Source organism: Thunnus albacares, chromosome 12 (genome assembly GCF_914725855.1).
Source record: "Thunnus albacares chromosome 12, fThuAlb1.1, whole genome shotgun sequence".
Lineage (NCBI taxonomy): Eukaryota > Metazoa > Chordata > Actinopteri > Scombriformes > Scombridae > Thunnus > Thunnus albacares.
The window spans coordinates 1923799-1944712 of NC_058117.1; the positions used below are offsets into that span (position 1 = coordinate 1923799).

The window sequence follows — 20914 nt, forward strand, 5'->3', positions numbered from 1 at the left end:
CGGACAAAACAAGACATTTGAGGACCTCATCTTAGGCTTTGGGAAACAGCGATTGACATTTTTCACCATTTTCTGACATTTTATAGACCAAACAATTAATCAGTTAATCGAGAAAATAATCAACGGTTTAGATAATGAAAATAATAGTTAGTTGCAGCCCTATTTTTTTGGTAGTAAGTCAGCCAATTAGAGTTAATATGGGAATGGTGCTTTCTTCATGTGACACTTTATTTAGCCTGAATTTAGTTACAATTATGATTCGAGAGCTACTGTGGTAGCTAATTAATAATTTTCAGAGATAATTATGAATTATAAAATCAAGAAATTATTAATATGAATTAATACAGGGCACCAACTGTTAGAGAGCCTCACAGGGGGAAACCAACTGTTGGATCTGTGAGGAGCTCGGCTGTTTATTAGCAATAATTAATAATTAACAGAGATAATTATTAATTATATGGCCCCGTCAGTGCTTGGACACTGACAGGGCCGTCCTCGCACTCTGTCAGCGGGTTTGATGGTAAGCTGTTCCTCAGCGGCGTGGCAGAGAAAACAGCAGAGTTGACTTAGTTGAATAAGAGCGGGGCAGAGAAGTTATCTGTGTCTTTGTGAAGAAAGCAGCGGTCTCTCTCAGATCCGGTTATTGTGTTCGGTTTAACATGGGCGAAGTCTCGTCTCATCCAGCAAGGGGAGAATCTTGCAATCAGTGGGGGGAAGTACACATGCACAGGGTTACCTCCTTTAGTAAATTGGCTTACGAAGGGAACAGAGCTTCCCCACAGAACAGTTACAATGGAATGGTGATGATTTCTGTGTGCAGCCGGTACTTAAAGCTGCAGTGATGAGACAGCTGTGTCGCCATAACTTCCTCTGGTGTTGGAACATCTCTGCCAATGAGAGACGAAAGTTTCCGGATTCAACACTAAGGTGCGAACTGAGCAGAGCATGCTGGGGGATGGAGTCCATTTGGGAGTCCATTTGTTTGACAGGGCGCCCTTCCTTGTTCTCAGGCTTTGTGACTGTATGCAGGCCTGCCTTTGTCTTATGCCCAACAAAACCATACAATTTACATATCTATATATTACTCTTCCCCTCACGTTGGTGGCAGTGTCACAGCTTCTCATACCCAAGAAATCTTTTAAGAATCATGTTAAATTTATATTTATAACTCTTTGCTCTGCATATGGACATACACTATAGAGTTTAATACAACCACAGTATGTTTTGTATATGGTAGTCTATTACTAAACTGTTGCCAAAAAATATGTAATGGTGCATCTTAAAGCATTGTTCAATTGTTGTGTGTTGCAGCATGTGTCAGAGGAACTCTGCTGTCTGTAGGTGGACGTGACACAGAGCTCATGTTACAGCTACATAAACCCACCCATTCTCAAGCTAAGCAGTGTATATCAGAACTGTGTAACGAGGCTGTCACTTTTAATTCCATTTGATCTATATTGATCTATCCTTCCACATGTGCAACAGGCAGTGCGTTGTACTCTAACGGTAGGAGTTCAGCATATATGATCCTGATGTATTGCATGCTCTGTTGCTGTCAGAAAATTCAATTATTGTTGCTCTCTTGGCTCATGCAAAATGAAGGAAATTAGCGAGCAGAGCGGAGCTGATAATCATCACACCAAACCATCCAAACCAAGTAATGTGCAGTTTGTGGATTTGACACCATAGTGGAAAAAAATTGTACATTAGATAAAGATGAGGCTGTTTGCTGACTTTGTAAAATGCAACTACCTTTCACTAACATCACCAAATTCAAAAGTCACCTGTTTGCTTGTTGAAGTACAAGACAGTGGAGGCTTTCAATGAAATGAATTTGTTCAAACGCAACAGGCTGTGTGAGCAGGATAGGACTGACTTCTCTGTTAGTATAAACGGAGCTGAAGTGGTTAAGCCACATTAGCCACCAGCACAGACAAAGGTCTCCTGCATACTTTTTGCAGCAGTACACTTTCTCACGCAAGCAGCCACAATCACTCAATTGCGTGTGTTCCCAGCATGTGCCACTTGAAATCACAAACACTCCAGTTATGCTACCTGCACATCCTGTTGATGATTGGGTGTTGGCTCTTGTTTGATTGATGGATTGTTTGGGCTATGCGACCACATTTGGAAGTGTGTAAAATAAACATCACGATGATGCTGGTTAAATAGTTGTTTCGTTAAAGGACAGGTTCACAGTTTTTCAAGTCTGTCTTAAAACAACAGTCAAGTGTTCAAATGAACACTGAAACATGTTTTTCTTGTTGTAATCATTCCTCCTGTTCATACTGACCATTAGAAGATCCCTTCATAATGCACTTACAATGGAAGTGATGGGGGACAAAATCCACAGTCCTCCTTCTGTGCAAAAATGTATTTAAAAGTTTATCTGAAGCTAATATGAAGCTCCAGCGTCCACGAGTCAAATCAAGTCGATATCTTTCAACATTACAGTCTTTTTATTGCCAAAGTCCCTCTTTTTGTTGCTATACTTCCACCGCAGCTCAACTTGGAAACACTGTTCGGGGAAACAGAAAGAGGGAATTTGATGCTAAAAAGACTGTAAATGTGGCAGATATCCACTTGATATGACTAACTCAGACCGCTGAAGCCTCATAGAAGCTTCAGATCTACTTTTAAATGCATTTTTGCACTAAACGTGTGTGTGGACTAAATCTGTGAATCTGCGTGGACACACTGTGGGTTTTGTCCTCCATCACTTACACTGAAAGCACATTTGAAGGGGATCTTTTAATAGCCAGTATGATGAGGGGGAATGATTACAGCAAGGAAAACCTCTTTCAATGTTCATATGGACACCAGACTGTTGTTTGTGAACATATCCTTTAATCTCTGGGAATGCCATGCATAAAGGAATCTGCAGGTTAACCTGGTTTTATGTCGACCTTCCATGTGGCTTTTGCAGCTCAGACTACAGTGTTGGAGTGTCATGGCGACTCCTGTAGGGATGTGAGTGCAGTGTATAGCAGAGGAGATTGTTGGGTCCTTTAATATCTGTAACATCTGTATGTGTAATATCTGTAATATCTTGTGACTTGTTTATTTGATGATTATGTGTTACTGAACAGCCACACTATGCATGGGCACAGGAGACAAAGAAATGATAACACACTTGCAGATCAGTGTACACAGGCTCAAATATACACAGACATGCTCAGACACTCTAATCCTCAGCAGTAAGAGCTGCTGGTAGAATGTAGGAAAGGGGAGATGGAGTCTTTGAAGGTTGCAGTGCAGCCATAGCTGACCAGTGCTGCTCAGAACTCAGGAACGTGTGGAAGGGTTTCAGCTTGCGTCACTTTTCCCGTCATCTGGGCGAATGACAACAAGTGAAGGAAAAAAAAAAGACAGAGATAGAGAGAGAACAAAGAGAAAACAGAGAGAGAGAGAGAAACAGAGAGAGAGAGAGAGTGGGTGAGAGAGAGAAGCAAGTAGGCACATTCTTGGCCAGATTGCAGGTTTGTGTGTATGTAGAAGTGCAAGCATGTCTTACCTACCTGTGTGTGTGTGTGTGTGTGTGTGTGTGTGTGTGTGTGTGTGTGTGTGTGTGTGTGTGTGTGTGTGTGTGTGTGTGTGTGTGTGTGTATGTGTGTGTTTGTGCGTGTGTGTGCATGCGTGTCAAAAGTAGTGCTTGTCTAAATAAGGCCAGGGAGGAGGACGCTTATCAACAGCTGACAGGAATAATGTCTCACACTGCCCTCCGAGCCCCAGCCACATACACACAAACACACAAACACATACACACATACTCTCAGTCGGTCAGTCAGTAGTGTGCTTTATCTGGTATCCTCCTTGGTCAGTGTGGTAGAACTTTCTGAACTGTGTTGTTGACATGGCTGACCTTTAGACCGGTGCTTCCCTGATTTTGTTTCTGTTCTAATTGATTTCACTAAATAGAAGTACCACAGCCGATATATTACACTATAACTAACTTTATAACTATAACACTTTGAGTGTCATCAATTATACACATCTTGCTTGTAACCAGTCTAACAGAACAGTGTTTTTTTAGTTTGGGACTACAAACAGGGGAAAGTGTCTTTAGTAAAATATATTTTGAATTTCATATCGTGTCTGATGATATCGGTTTATCTTTAGAGATAGTGTAGCTCAACTTTTTTTTTTTTTGATACATATTGATAAATGAAATCAATGAAAAATCAGCTTGTCAGTTGCTCTCTGGTGCTCAAACTAAGTAATGATGACACTTTTTCTAAATGACTATAAATCTGCAATAGTTTGACATTTTTTATTGGCCATTACAGTCTCCTCATCACTGATGCTTTCATCTCTTCAGTGGAAGCCTGAGTGATGTTTAAGTCATATGTTTTTCATGTACAGATGTCATGTCGTTTGTCTGCTTTACCGCTGCGTTACTATGGTGTTGTCATGGCGGTAAAAGAGAGGGCTACACTAGATAATTATAGACGCTAGTTGGCAGCAGAGTGATTGAATCCTGTTGACAGGATTTTCAGATGATCCCCCTTCCAACCTCAATTTACTGCAGCGTGGCACTGTTCGTATTTCCGCTCAATAACTCCACCAGAAGTGAAGCAGCTGCAGAAGCAACTGACTGACTGCAGTCAGTTATCTTCATTGTACCTTAGCACTGCACATGCTGTAGTTTTTTGTGGCACTTTATGTTCGTCATGTCTTAATTCAAGGCTCCCTTGTCATGTTGTTTGTTTGATAATGCTCCTGTTACATCTTAAAAGTTATTATGTGTTCATAAAGACTGTTTTGTGTACACATCTAGTAATTGTTTTAAGTTAAATAGTGTAACACTAATTCTGCTAGCTTTGCTATTTTTACCAATATGTTGTTAGCATCATACTAAGCTTTTCTAGCTTTTCATACTAAATCTTTTCATACTTTAAGTTTTTCATACTAAATCTGCTCAACATTACGAAGGGATGCCCAGCATTAATGTTATATTTGGCTAACTTAGTTGCAGTTGCTGTGAAATGTTGAGGCATCTTGCTATCAAGTTAGCATTAGCTGCATGTTACTTGTAATGCTGGCTATTATTTACTGTCTAAACACACCACCCATTCAATTTTAAAAAGTACAATATGGTTGTGGAAAACAGTAGCTAACAACGGGATGGCCAAATTAAAATTACTTTCCTTTTTCATAACCTTAGGTAGTCAATGAAGCACGTTTTTTCAATAGCAAAAGAGAACATGACAAAACATTTATTAGCCTAAAGTGAGCTAACACTAATGCCAACTCATAGTACTTATAAGCACCAAACTCAGCTAATAATAAACAAAATTTCAGTGTATTTTGTAGAAACTTTTAAAGTTATCTGGCTAAGTGTCTGAACTTGCTTTGTGGAGTGCCATTATCATGGATGTTTTCTGTCTTTTAATAAATGCTGACAAATACTTTATAGTTACACAGAATATATATGGAAGATGCTAATTAATTAATTGATGAATATTCAATACAGTATATTACGGCAGCATATTGCTTTCACACCAGAAAAGGAAAAATGGATCTTAACCCGAAGAAGCTGGTTGTTTAACAATGAAGACAACAACTCCCATGATCCCACACTACTTCACACCGCCATCACACTCTGTCTTTTGTTATTGTTTTGATAGAGAGACCCCTAGTGGCAGAAATTACATTTTGTACGTTTAATCAAATATGTAATCAATAACGCAGCATTTATCTGGCTGTTTTGTTTTTGAGGGTACTGTTGGACATTTCAAAGTTTTACCTGTTACACTAATGTTTACCAAGTAGGCTATGTTGAAGCAGTATAACTGTCTGTGCTTGAGAGCTGGAGGTGCATGTAACGTTAATGTTTATAACCATAGAAAAACACAGCTTTTTATTATCTGCCAAGTTTGTTCAAAACAGGCCTGCTCCTTTTAAAGCTGTTACCTGTTGATGAGTTCCCACAGAGAACTATGAGTACAAGACCCATGTGTGTGTGCGTGTCTGTGTATGTTTCACGTTATAACAAAGTTATCACATTATAACATGAAACATTTTATAACAATAAGTTATTACGTTATAACATCAATACGCTTCCGTAGTATATAACTTAAGGTATGATTTTACCCAAAGAGTAACATGTTTCACCTACAGGTCTCATGTTTTAATGCTGTTGTTCATCATTTGTGATGTGATGTGAAAACTTCAGAGACTGCTGACAGCGCTGTCAGTCAGAGAAATGATCGCACTTGGCACACTTGGACGGTAGAGGAGGAGACAGCAGAGACGCTGGTATGTGTCTGTTTAAACAGGAGTTTAGCTGCCTTCCCTGCATTTAAGGCCAGAGCTGAAAGCGTTGAAGCTCGGAGCAGGAAACACAGTCACTCTGCTGTCCTCCACTTCCATTATCTTGCGCCAATTCATTTTGAAAGAGTAACGGCCAATGGGGAAACTCTTAACACTCAGCCAGCCCACCAATGGTGAAACTTCATCACTCACTCACGGACAACCGTGGTTATAGGGTCTGTGGTTGGTCTAGCCAAAAAGTCTGCGAATCACTTGCTGCTTGTAAAGCTGCATAACTCTTTGTACACAGTGATGATGAATGTATCAGCCTTTTTGCAGCTGGACAGTCAAAGGACACTGTTTAGATACATTCTAGTGAGTAAATCAAACTCAAAATAGGGGGTTAAAAAGTTTCCAGTGGAAATTGCGCCTTTGGTGTCATGTGCTACAAGTACATACGCAATGCCCAGAGGGAAGAAAGTGTAGAGTGTAGCCATAAGCCTAGCAAGCCAACAGTCAGTAATGGATGAAATAAAACTAAAATCAAATATAGCCTCGGGCTGGGTTAATGTCTCAAATTTGGCAGTACTAGCTGGGTTCAGTCAGGTCATCTCTTAAAGATGTGGGTACGGGCGGAACTCTATGCTTCACTGTTTCATTACCTTTGTGATGGGATAAAATTGCATCATGGGATGAAATTGCATTTGAACCAATCCATTTTGATCTACTCCCCCTGAGTGATTTGATAACTGAAACAGTTTCCAGCACTACACAGAGTGTGGAGTGCTGGAAACCAAATACATTGGAGTTTTCTGACACTACTCATAAGTTTGAATTATTTTAAAATATTTTTTACTGGTTATTGCACCTCAAAAATAATAGTAAATATTACAATGTGGCCCACTCAATTCCCCCCATTTTGACTCTTTCTCTAAAAAATAATACCTCTAAGTATTCTAATCTGTATACTCTAGTATGAAACCAATCAACAGTGGCAATTTTACTGTTAACACTAAGAATCATTAGATATCGAGCATCAACACATAGGGAGGTGGTACGGTAGGTGGATGGGTTGCAGTAACAGGTGGTAAGGACAGTCAGGTTATAAAAGCCACTGTTGTCTAAGATATCTATTGTCTAAGTCTGTCTTGGCTGTTTCTGTTTTTTTACCACCAAGTGTGAACATGTGAGTTTTTTACTTGCTGGATGCTAAACTCACTGAGTATCTATGTGTGTTTGCAGGACATCCCACGCCCGGGCCAAAGCAGAGGCTGCAGATCAGGCTGCACATTCAGCCAGTCAGGATTCAGATATTGCCAGAGCTGTGGCCAGAGAGCTCTCCCCAAGCTTCCATCAGCCAGGTACAGTAACGGCAGCAACAGCACAATAACACAGAGTAGATCAGGATACTGTAAGAGGACAGTGACTCACACAACTTTCAATTTCAGTTAGTTCACTTTTATTGATTTATACTGATTAGTCAATTCATCGTCAGAATAATCGAGTATGATGAAAACATCAATAGTTGCTGACATGTTTACGTCAGTTACAATGCTCAGTGCTCACACCAGGTGTGAGTGTGTATGTTTGTGTGTGTGTGCATGGTTCTTCACAATTAACAATCAAATCAGGAGAAACATTAACAATCAAATCAGGAACCTCAAGATGACTGACACTTGAATCTCTGCTCTAGACCCTCTGAGCCGTAATAGCTGTTTGCTTGGTTTTTTCAAGATTGCGTAAGCTCTCCACTTGATCTTGCCAGTGTTTTGTTTGGATATTCAACAATACATTTAAACATTATGGATGGTACCCGCAAACAGTGCTTTTTTTTTGTGGATCCCTCCTGAGGTCTGTACTACGAAGCAGGATTTGAGGTTAGCAAAGTAACTTCAGGTTTAACTCTGGGTTTTCAGGGTTACGACATCGGTTCACTTCTTACCGGGGTTCATCACCATGGTAACTTATGCTGAACAGCTAAGCTGCTCTGGAGCAGGTTAACTTCAGAGGATCAGATCACAATCTGTCAACACCCCAACCACTGGCCAATAACATAACTGGAAAAAAAAGGAGTCATCATTCCTACAAGATCCCTACGTGGATGAAAGTCCTGAGTTTACAGTGAAATGACCAGTAAAAAAGAGCAATATATACATTTATAGGTCAGTAGAAACACTTTATTGCTCCAGGCTTTCATTTCCACTCTTGTTCTAAAACAGAGCTTCTAATAAACTGTTTACAACACTAAACACATAATGAGGATTTTAGCTGCATTTTAATTATGCAAACTTGATTTTCTCCCGGAGTGACAGCTGACAGTGTGGATGATTTTACGCTCTGACTCCATCACCGCAGCTCAGAATAACATGAGACAACTGTGTGATGGTAACTGGAAATAAAAATGAAAGGTTGTCTTTTATTAGAAAAATAATCCACACACTGCTAATTGGTTCCCATGATTATAAATGTAACATTTGGGTCACATAGACCTCATCAGTCACTTTTCCACTCTTTGCTTTGGTAGCAGAAACAGTCTTTTAACTTTTTATGTGACACGTTTAGAATTGTTCCATCATCCAACTAAACAGCAAAAAATACTCAATCTATACTTAAGTTATATATAATAATTCTTACATGTATTTTAAGCCTTAGCCTACTTTTAATATGTGGAAATTATTTCTAGTGCTTCTACATCTTCTTATTCTGTTGATTGAAGGCTGTTGTTTACATTTCACTTCATTGAATAGAACTTTTTTCTGTACCTAAAACAGAAGTTTTCTGCAGGTACTTGGTATCACCCTTTCATCTCATATCATATGAAGTACTTCATGCACGGTTCTGATGATGTCGTTTGTAATTAACAACGCCGCCTCTTTCACATGAACGTGCTTGTAGCTGGAAAACCCAGAGCTGACTGAGCTAGTTGATAACCAGCTTTGTAGTACTGGTTATCTGGACGGCCAATGTTACCAAGATAACAAAAAGATATCCTGGGTATGTTGAACTTGGGCCCTGGCTTCGGCCTACATCAGCTTTAAGCCCTGCAGAAATCAGTAGCTGTATGCTTGGTTTTCTCAAGATTGCATCAACTTTCCATCTGATCGTGACAGTATTTTATATTTTATATTCAACAATAAAAAAAAATGTGATCACAATCATTTTTTCCATATTGATCAATATCAATATTTATCACCATCAGATATATAACATTTGATAATGCTGCCATTTGAAGAGTATCCCAATACTGACTGAAGCCTGAAGAAACCAGAATCTTCATTACTTAAACTTTAGAATATAGTTTATTAACATAAAAAAATAGAATGACATAATGTATCCTACAGTTTCTTACAGTTTCATGTGAAAGTTTTCTGTCAATCGTATCTGTCAACATGGGCCCAAAAAAAGCCATCAAGAGGAGGATTATTTACCATTGTCTATGGTGCATGAGCTGCTTGACCAACAGATATCATCATCACCATCATTCTTCAAAAACCTGATGGCTCAACAAGAAAAAAAACTGTCATTCTTCCAAATGTTTGTTGACTCCACCAACCTAAGGGTTGACAACATTTTGAAAGACATATAGGATATTAAATAAAGACTGCAGAACTCTCAGAGGTACATGGATGAGTTAAAGAAAAAGCTTTTTGATAACTGCTAACCCTCTGTCAACCTAACCATCTCTGTCAGGTCTCTGTTTGTGCAATCCTCCATTGACAAACTCACTGCTAAATCTGAATATCTAAGTGTCAGTCAAGGAAGAACAATATTCTCATCAGTGGAGTGCCTGATGAGAGAAATGAATCATGGAAAGTCACAGAATCCAAAGCTAACTGCTGGCTGATAAGTTGGAACTTGATCTGAAACTAATTGAGATTGAACATGCATATTGCAATGGAAAATATGATGAGCAATCCAACAGGCCATGGTCAATTGTTATGAAATAACTCAGATTTAATGATAAAAAGGAAATTCTTAAGAAAGGAAAAATCTCAAGGGAATAGTAGCATATTTACGATATGACCAGCTAGTTATTCACACACCTCCAGATCTCGCTCCAGATCTTCCACTTGCAGTATCTGACTCTATTTCAGCTTCCCTTGCTATGGACACTAACCCTGTTTTGGACTCCTTCAAACCAGTCAGTGAATGACTTTGTAGCATTTTCCAACTACTTAAATCTGTCACCCTTCTCTTGTGCTGATCCTGATAATCATTTCAGTGTTTTTAATCAGAAGTTAAATACTTATAGATATTACAATGAAGACTCTTTAAAATCAGTGTGTCTTGCAAAAAATATAAAAGGCTCCAATTCCTTTACACTATTTCATCTGAATGTTAGGAGTATGCCAAAGCACATTGAGGCATTAATTGACTACTTTGCCTCACTACCTTTTACAATTTTCTGTTGTAGGTCTTATTGAAACTTGTTAAATGACTCTTAAGTGTCTCTCAACTCAGTAACTGGTTACAATCATGTTTTCAGTCACAGAAAAAATTCCCAGGCCATGCTGTCATTGAGCTGTAATATTAACTCTTCTGTTGATAATCTTTATGAACTACTGATCACCACTGTCAAGGAGTGCAAACTCTGTTTTATATTAGGTGATTTCAACATTAATTTACTGCAACCCAGTTTAGGAAAAATTGTGAATCAGTTATTTGCAAATGCCTTCTATCCCCTTACATCACAAGCCACTAGAATCACTCTATCCATTAAGTAATTGATAGACAATATTATTACTAACTGTACAAGTAAATACGGAGTGTCTGCATATTCTCTACTGATCACCTTCCTATTTTTGTTGCTTGCCAATCTATTGAGATTAAAAAAAGCTGTCCCTCCGACGCACGCAAGGTGCGGGGGCTTGTTCATAGCTGCTTGCAGCTTTAATTATTATTATTATTTTCCTCTTAAATGTTTGCGTAAATTCCTGGGAGATGGTGAATGCGAGAGACATGAGATTTTGCCCATTGATTGGAAGTTGTGTGCAAGTGCTGCCAAAGAAATATGACCCCAATCGGCCAGATGGTGGCACTATAATGATTAACTTTACATTTTAGCTTATAACTTTTGAACTGTACGTCTCACAAACAATTTAGATTTTCTGCCATTTTGAATTTTTAGAAAAACACATATCTTTACCTCCTAAACCACAGGTCTGATTGCTACCAAGTTTTCTGTGGATCATTATTGGACAAAGCTTATCAAAAGTTGCAGAAAGCTTGTTGATGTCCTATTAAGTTTTCAAGATATTGACCAATGGGCTTTAAAAGATCTTGGCTCAGCACATAAATGGACCAGAGTCAACAACCATTGGCCAGTCATCACAAAACTTGCAGGATATGTCCACATAAGCACCTAAAACATACAACACATTTCATTCCAATCGACCACTAGGAGACGCTGCAAATGACAAAATGGGCGTGGCATAACACAAATCAGACTATAAATCAGAAAACGTTTGCTAATCATTATAAAACTTGCAGAATATGTTTCATAACTTGTTGAACCATGTGTGTAAAACTATTTTGAAATCACTCAATATGGGGCTCCACCAGTTCCAAACACATGCTTGAGCCTGGCGCAAATTTGGCCAGAAATCAATGACGGTTTGCCGAAACCAAAACCAAAATTGGTGGATATTTTAATTAAGCTGTTGAAGCTTTCGACTTCTAACTTCTAACGGTCTGAACCCCGGAATCGCCGCTTGTGGCTATATTCTTTTCGTTGTTTTTCATGTATGGAAATTGCATTTTCTTCTCCCTTTTAGATAGGTCTGTTTTAAAAATATTTATGTCTGTTTGTATATTTGAGCATATACAGCTGTCTTTAATTCCGATGTTAGGTGGGTTCTTTTTACAAGCCCTCAGGGTTTTTTTCATCCCTCCTGTGAAGTTTTTGCTATTGTATATTTTTTCTCATTTTATTGCATGCACAAATGAAGAAATAATAATAAAAAACTAAAACTGTCAGTTGACAGGAGGATGTCACAAAAGTCACACTTCAGCCTGCACTGTGTGTAGTTCAGAGCTGCTACCTGCATGAACACTGGTGCTGGTGTCAGCTGTGCGCTTCCTCTGATGTGAGGCTTCATCAGTGACCTTGGGCATTCTGGGAATGCATGGAAGCCATTGACAGCTTTTTGAACAAGAGGCTGAGGGCTGGCTTTGAAACCTCAGACAAATGCCTTCACAGTGAAATCATGGATTCAAATTCATGCCGTTTTTACACAGGAAAGCATAGCATGAACATCAGCGAGTGCTCTGTGTGTTGACACAGGAGGTGCTCAGGCACAGTGTTGAGTGTCGTAGTAGTTGAGTGACTGTACTGAGCACATAAAACGGAGAAAAATAGACTTCAAGTGTAGGAATATTATTTGGGTGGCAGTTATGCACCTATAGTTTAAATGAAACATGAGCCGTCTTGCAGCCCATGTAGACAGCTGTATTGATTGAAATAGTAGCTTATGTTTTGTCAGACGGGTGTGAGACGGATGACTGAAAAATGCTGCTGAAATGCTCCCTGGGTAGACAAAGTGTCAGGTATTGTCACTATTAGCAATACACTATATGACAGTGAATGATAGCCTGAATAATGGCCCAGACCAAAAATGGTTGGTAGCCAAAGAAATCAGGTTGTGATATGTATTATGCATTGAAGCTCAGTTGTTGTTTACACAGTTAGAACAGCTGTATGCTTTTGTTTTCTACAAAACTAAACCAGAACAAAAGAACATGGAGAACCCACAAGAACACGGTAGAACACTCAAGTTTGTCCTTTAAAGCAAAGCTGATTCTTTCAAGGTGAAGGATTTCCAACAAGTTACAAGGCAAGAGTATTTGGGTCTGGTTTAATAAAGCTTAAGCTATGGTTCAGAAGCTGGGCTGAATTTAGGGGATGAGTCATACCATTTTCGATATGCAGGAATGTTTGTTACTTCACGGCTATGACAGTCTTTGTTCTGTGACTTGGGCCCGACCAGGCAATTTTCAGTCTGCAGTAAATGGTGATTGTGACTAATGCTAAGTTACAAGGTCGGGGATGATGGAAATAATCATCTCTAAGTCTGTACAGATTGTTCACTGAGTCAGGATACACATACCCTGAGAGATAGAAGCAGGTGATTGAGCCATCTGGTGACTCAAGAAAACAGGTCAGGATGTCACTGAGACTGAGAGAGATCACTACAAGGTTTTAAATGTTGGAATGGTTCACAATCATGTATTTTACTGTTTATTTTGGCAGAGTTTTTAAAGGAAAATTCCATTTCAACTTGACATGCTGTATTTCCCATAAATATGTCCATTGTGGCTCTATGGATCATGCTAACTTTCCACTCACCAGCTTGTTGAAATTCAAGGACTTGCACAAAGCAACATAGATCGAGGAAAGCTGCATGAGCCTCCCACAAGTTTCCAGATAACCATGATTTTTACATGAATCACTCCAGATATATATATATATATATATATACACGTGTGTGTGTGTGTATACAGATGTATATATGTATACAGACGTGGCCGAAAATATGAGTACGCTTCCAGCTTTTTTTTAAACCACAGCCTTTAAAGGCAATAACTGCAGTCAAGCATTTTCTGTAACTCTGAACAAGGTTTTTACACTTCTCCACTGGTAGTTCGGCCCACTCTTCTTGACCAAACTGCTCCAGTTCTCTCAGGTTTGATGGGTACTGTCTCCCAACTGCAGGTTTCAGCTCTTTACACAGATGTTCACTAGGATTCACACTGTCTGAATCTGAGCAAGTAATCTGAGTACAGTTTTATCATAGCTGATATAAAATACTAAGAAAATAAGACCCAAGTTGAAATAGACCACAGTTATCCTTAAATTCAGGGCTATTCACCTGTCAAACATGTTTAATTTGTCATTTTTATGTAAGCATATAGCTTACTTCCTTAACCTTCTTGTCATTTCAGGCCCTGACTACATACGACAGAAGTATAATGAGCCAGTAGAGGTGAAGGAGGTTTCTGAGGAGGATAAAAAGGAGAAATCTCCATCAAGGAGCCCTCATTTCTACCGGAAAGGCACAACACCAAACCAGTCTCCATCTCAGAGCCCAGGTCCCAGCCCTGCTTCTTCACCCACTGCCATACAGAAGATCTTCTTTGGCAGTAAAACTTCTGCCACTGTCGATCCCCCAAAGCCTGCTGGGAAAGAAAACCGAACCCCAACAGCTGAGTCTTTAACTGCAGGTAGGATACTTGGATTATTTTTAATTTGATCAACATCTTCTGTATATCATGGAAAACCCTTCATCAGCAACTACAAATCTTCAGTTTTTTGGGTTTTGACGTGAATATAAGACAGTTTTATTCAAGAAAGTAGTTGAAAAAGTGGGGTTGTCTTATATCCGAAGACTCGACATTTAGATTACCATTGTCACAGATGATGAGGAACTGAAAAAGACAAAGACAGTCTGAAAAAGGCAAACTGCCGGAGAAAATAATTTTGACTTCTTTGACGATACTGTGATGTATCTTGTTTTTTCCAAAAACAAGTGTTGGAAAAGGGGGTGTGCATTAATATTTGGTAGGCTTTGAGTTTGTCCCTTGCTAAATCTTAACACAGAGAACAAATGGACAGTAACAAAATCTAGAGTCTAGAGAGCAAGACTGTTTTGATGGTGGTGCTGATGAAGCATTCAGAAGCAGCAATTATTCTGGAAGAAACATTGTAAGCAGTGGCTGTGATTGTAGCAGCAACACGGTAAGCAGGAGAAGTGGTTTTTGTTGCAACACAACGAGCAACAGCAGTGACTTAAGCATCAACACAATGAGCATGAGCAGTGATTTTAGCATCAACACAATGAGCGGCAGCAGTGATTTTAGAGGCAGCGGTTATAACAGCAACACAGCAGCAAGTAGCGACATTTTTAATTTTAACCACCAGTAGTGGTTTCAGTAGCAACACTTTGAGCAGTAGCAGTAGTTTTAGAAGCAACACAGTGAGCAGCAGCAGTAGTTTTAGTAGCAACACAGTAAGGAGCAGCAGTAGTTCTAGTAGCAACACAGTAAGGAGCAGCATAGTTCTAGCAGCAACATAGTGAGAAGCAGCAGTAGTTTCAGAAGCAACACGATGAGAAGCAGCAGTAATTTTAGTAGTAACATGGTCAGCAGCAGCAGTAGTTTTAGTAGCAACACAATGAGCAGCAGCAGTAGTTTTAGTAGCAACACGGTGAGCAGCAGTAATTCTAGGAGCAACACAGCAAGGAGCAGCAGTAGTTCTAGTAGCAACACAATGAGAAGCAGCAGTAGTTTTCGAAGCAACATGGTGAGAAGCAGCAGTAATTTTAGAAGCAGCACAGTGAAAATCAGCAGCAGTTTTAACAGCAACACATTGAGTAGCAGTTGTTTTAGAAGCAACACAATGAGAAGCAGCAGTAGTTTTAAGAGCAACATAGCAAGCAATTTGGGCCGCATTAATTACTGTATTATTAATTATATGATGATTAATATTTTCTGTTCTGTTCCATTTATTTGCTATTGTGAGTTAACTTTGAGGCATTAAGCTACTGGTCATCACATTCTACATTTGCTTCACAATAAAATCATTTTAATGTGAGGGTAGTGATAGGTCTTTGAAACTGTGAAATGTTGACAATGAAATTTGATTTGAAATTAGCTAATGGTTAGATGTCAAAATCTGTATCAGGAAAGAAAAATTCAGACTGGCGCATCTCCAGTAACATGGTGAACAGCAGCAGTGATTGTAGCTGAAACATGGGTTTAAACAGTGATTTCAGCAGTAACAGTCAGCAGCAGCAGTGATTACAGAGGTTGCAGTGCAACATGTGTTGGCTGTAAAAGAGTGACTTTTTAAACTGTCTGGCCTGATGTTAGGGTACTGAATATGTATTGAGTTGAGTATATTATGTGGATTCAGTTACTAGCTGAAGTGCTAGCTTGTCATTGCAAAGCGTGTCAGTTGATTGTCTCTGTCACTCTCTATTAGTGTGGGTGTTATTAATTGAAGCTCTCCATTACGAAACGTATCAGCGTTTTAATAGAGTGCAGTGGGGCACATTTGACAGGTGGCATTCCTTAAGTGCAGTTGGTCACAATTAACATATGGTTAGAAATGGATTGTGATTTATACATCCAGTATGATCAATTACTTTCAAGGGGATTCAGGTAGAATATATGTATCCGTTCACTGGTTGATATTTCTCTTCTTTTCTCTTTTACTCGGCAGGCATAACAAAAGCAGCGTCAAAACTTTCACTCAGACAGGAAGTGAAGCAACAGGAGGCTCCAGCCAACACCACGACAGTCAGCAGTTACCCCAGCAATGGGCAGATCCACTCTCAGTACCATGGTTACTATGTCAAGGCAGATGTCAAGATTCTGCCACCTGAAGATCCGATTGGTGTGGAGGACGACTTTCATCCATCAAGCCTTGCACGCTTGCCGCCACCTGCCAAACAGATTCGGTCACCAGCAGTAAAATCTCTGCCAGCCCCCAGCCCTTCACCAGTTCCCCCAAAAGAGAGCACTAAAGCACCAGAGCTCCCCAAGCCCAAAAGACAGGAATCACACAAACCAAAGAGCCTTGCAGAAACCAAGAAAGCTAGTGTGGAAATTTACCCTGAAACTGTAGAAGAGGAGTCGGTGAGTTATATCAACTTAACATACAATATGTATGATTTTGATTTGAATCCCACAACCCTGATAATATTAATGCCAGCGGTCTCTACCCATGTGCCTTCTAGGGTAAAAAGGATTAGGATTTCACTAAATGGTTGCTCCTCTCTCGCAGTGCAGTGAGCCTCAACCCTTGCTGTAGATGTTTAACTGTATGTGGAATGGAAATAAAATTACGGCGGTAATCTCATGGTTTGGGGATATTGTTGGAATTAGGCTTGGGCAGTATCAAGGTATACCAAGGTATTTAGAAATCCCGAAGGTATGATTTTCAATACAGTCAAAAATACAGACCCTCCTCTTTCTATTAAATTGATATGGAGATGTTATATTGAGGTGATGTATTGTAGTGCACGGTAGGCACCACCAGAGGTCAGTCACTACTGGTGGAACAAGCAGCTTAGCAGAGAAAGATGGCGACTGCAAGTTTTGTGGAATCATGAAAATATTGCCACATATAACTTTATCTTGAGATGACTTCTTCCAACTACAAAAGCAGTTTATTAGCCACATGATTTTATTCAACTGCCAGTCTGCCACCACTACCTGCACATCATCTCCGTTCAGACCACTAATGTGTCGTATCCACTGGGATGGAGTGTCATCGGTAGGGCTGTCACAATAACGGCAATATTGCAGTACCGTGCTAAAGACAATCCAACTGTGGTGCATGGTAAGCAACCGCCACATCTGTGCTATGTTCATGTTTTTGTTTTTTTTTTCATGAGGCTAGGCTCGTCTTGTTTTTGCTAACCTGGCAATCAGCCCTCATGACAGAGGCGGGCTAGGGATGACTCAGTTATATGTTTAAACTCTCCCAGGTCACTGCATGGCCGAGCAGGCTGCCATGTAACCTGCGAGGTAAAGTAGTTTTCCACCAATCATAAAATCTAAAAGTGCATCCAGCCAGACTCTGTTCATAAATCCTAGGTTTAAGGGGACTCGGCTGTAGACCAACGTTGTTTTAAAATGTTTTCAATGTTCATCAGGAACTGCTGCTCCATTTGGCCAACACGTAATCAGACTAACATACGTTGATTTTCACTTTAAAAAAAAAAGGCGCTAACACCACATATGCCCGCATGCCATGCTGTTAAGCCACCCTAAATCACAGCAGAGGAAATTCCTTCACCACAACTACCCTAGTCCTCCAGCAAGAATCTGTGGAAGAAGGGTGCATGTTTCCTATCTATTCATTATTCTATGGGCCCTAAGTATTTAAATCCAAGACTTGTTTAAGTAGGCTAACTGCATATTAAACACACAGCATTGTAGGCTAGACAATGTCATACATACTACAATGACTTCTATGACCAGCAGCTCAGTTTTTACGGGTTTTAGTTTTCTTTTTTTTAACACAAATACCTTCATATACCATATACCCCAGTGAAACGTCAGGAAGGTATGAAGGTATGAAAAAATAGATACTGCCCAAGTCTAGTTGGAATTAGGGCTGAAGAATTTGAGGAAAATATCTAATTGTGACTTATTTATTTATTTATTTATTTATTTATTTTACTTACCAATATTGCGTTTGTAAATTGCCCTCTATAAATATAATGCAAGGCCTTTATTGGTGGTTTGCATAAATAAACAAAATAACTTTGTAGCAAACATATTCTTGTTTCTAGATGTAAATAATGACAGTAGTTTGAAAAGGTCCTCTATTAACTTCTAAAAAACCTGACTAGTTTTCTATCAAAAAAGGGGCATTTGATATGACAAATGATATAACATTAGTGGTACACTTGACATAACTCAATTTTGAAATTTATTTATGACATTCAAAAGTGGTGTTTTATTCAACAGTGACATTTAATAAATAATGAAATGAAAAATGAAATCATAAATTGTAATGATAAACTACTGGTAGGTCATGTCTGACAGTGTAAGCTAATAGTTTTGAGGCTGTTGATAGCAGCTGCCTCAGCTAGCCTCATAACCTGACAGGATGAGCTGCCTCACATCCCTCAGTCATGATTCAGCGCCTTTAAAATGAGTAGCTCAAAACAATGATATGTGCTTAAATGTTGGATTAGAAGATCAATATCTGCCAACCATCAGTCGTTAACATTCAACTATTACCAAGCTAGCTGCTAGCTACCTGTATGAAAATAATACAACACATTATTATTTATTTTCCTTCTTTTCAAGTGTTAAAGAGTTGAGTTTCTTTCATGATGAAACTGTACAGACATGAGAGCATATTAACCAGACAAGAGTTTCATTTTTTAGTTTGGCCATCTCATAGAATTAATGTTAATCAGCTAGTAGCTGCATTGTCATTATAGCAAGAGAATTATTCTTTCACCTCCTAAAGCTCATTTAAGTTATAAAAATATGAGTTGATTTAAAAACTATTTTAAAATTTAAAACCTTTTGCTAAGCTACGCTATCTCTCTCTTTAGCTGCAAGATGCTAAGGTATGTTCACCAGCCATTTCACAGTTGTTGTGTGCTGGTTGCCAGGCAGCATCAATTTATAAGAGCTTTATTTGTCTGAAAAGGCTGCCTGTGGGGATCAAATATACAGTAAACTTGCATTCTGTAACCCTATATCCTAATGTAACCTAATCCTAAACAAATAATACAACATAAACTTCTCTGTGTTTCCACAGGGTCCTAACTCTATCTTGGTGGCTCTTGTGATGCTGTTGAACGTTGGTCTAGCAATAATTTTTGTCCATTTCCTCACCTGACCAAATCTGAACTCAGGTAAGAATTTATAAAACATCAAATGTTTTTCTTTGTATGAAGCAGAAACTGACACTCAACTGTACGCAGTTTTTAAATTCCAAGGGTTATGTAGATAATTTAAAGCACATGAAAATGAATTGCATGTGTGTTTATTTTATTTACAATGTTTGCCACTCACACTAATGTTGTGTCAAAAACATTGTGTCTGTAAATTGCTGGCAATTTATCAGTGTTGTACTAAAAATGCCTGGAGCTTTGTAAATAATCCCACAGTGGACATGAATTTATTTTTCACAGAGGTGCAGGTTAAACCTGCATTGGCCATCCATAAGGGGTAAATGCACATCAGCTAAACTGGCTTTGTGACCCACCTATGTTTCTGGGTTGAACATGGTGTGAGTCATATATTGGAATTTTAGGCCAAAATGGTAGACTAGTGGGCATTTTCCAAATGGTATATCCAGGGTCCCCATGGATCCTTAAAAAGTCTTACAACATCTTAAAATACTTTTTAGTAATTCAAGGTTTCAAAATGTCTTAATTTTTAAGAGGGGAGGCACTACATTTTGATCTGTTTAAAAACAATGAGGATATATATTGTAACTTTTCCAATAGTGAATAAGACCGGGGAGAAACCTATATAATTATATGTGACAAACATAAATGTTTTGTCAGATATCCAACAGCTAGAGGAAGCGAGAGAGTCCAAACAGCAGTGCACTGCAAAAATAAAACCAACGACTCTAGCCCTCTCGCCCTCAAACTATGTCAAATGCTCTTGGAATTATCCCTGCACTGTGTAGTCTATAAGTTACTCTATGAAGATTTCACGGGGGGAAAAACACATTTTATTCAGTAATTACTCCCAGTAATTTTTCATTTTTCAGTCACAGTTAAGCTGTTAGGTTACCATCAATAAAACTCAACACTTCCTACAGATGTTTCAAATTAAGAGCCAGCAAGGGAGAGATTATACCCTCTTGTTGCGTGAAGACCAAAACCTCACACCATAAGTACAGTTTCTTTACATCTGCATCCTCAATACCCTCCCTTCCCTTCCCCATGTTTATTACACGTTATATTAACATAACACACCATAATCTCTCATTTGCACATCAGTGATCTTTGAACCCACATGGCACGTTACATTAACACAATTTGTATTACTATCTTATGAATTATGCATACTGTATATACTGTTTCCTCCAGGCTAATATTCTGTACATTCATCCCATTCTCTTCTATTTGAATGAACTGTAATATTTAAAAAGGAATCTATAATCTTACATCATACAGCA

General features: G+C 38.9%; 1 protein-coding gene across 1 annotated transcript in view; it reads left to right on the top strand.

The window, feature by feature from the left end:
• The window catches only part of LOC122993237 (junctophilin-1-like), a 56581-nt gene that overhangs the window by 26641 nt on the left and 9026 nt on the right, over positions 1–20914 (top strand). Inside the window, exons 3-6 of the mRNA XM_044367220.1 lie at positions 7495–7613; positions 14194–14472; positions 16472–16887; positions 19538–19634. Of these exons, the coding sequence (XP_044223155.1) occupies positions 7495–7613; positions 14194–14472; positions 16472–16887; positions 19538–19618 (895 nt within the window). The 3' untranslated portion in view covers positions 19619–19634. The remainder of the gene's footprint in view (positions 1–7494; positions 7614–14193; positions 14473–16471; positions 16888–19537; positions 19635–20914) is intronic.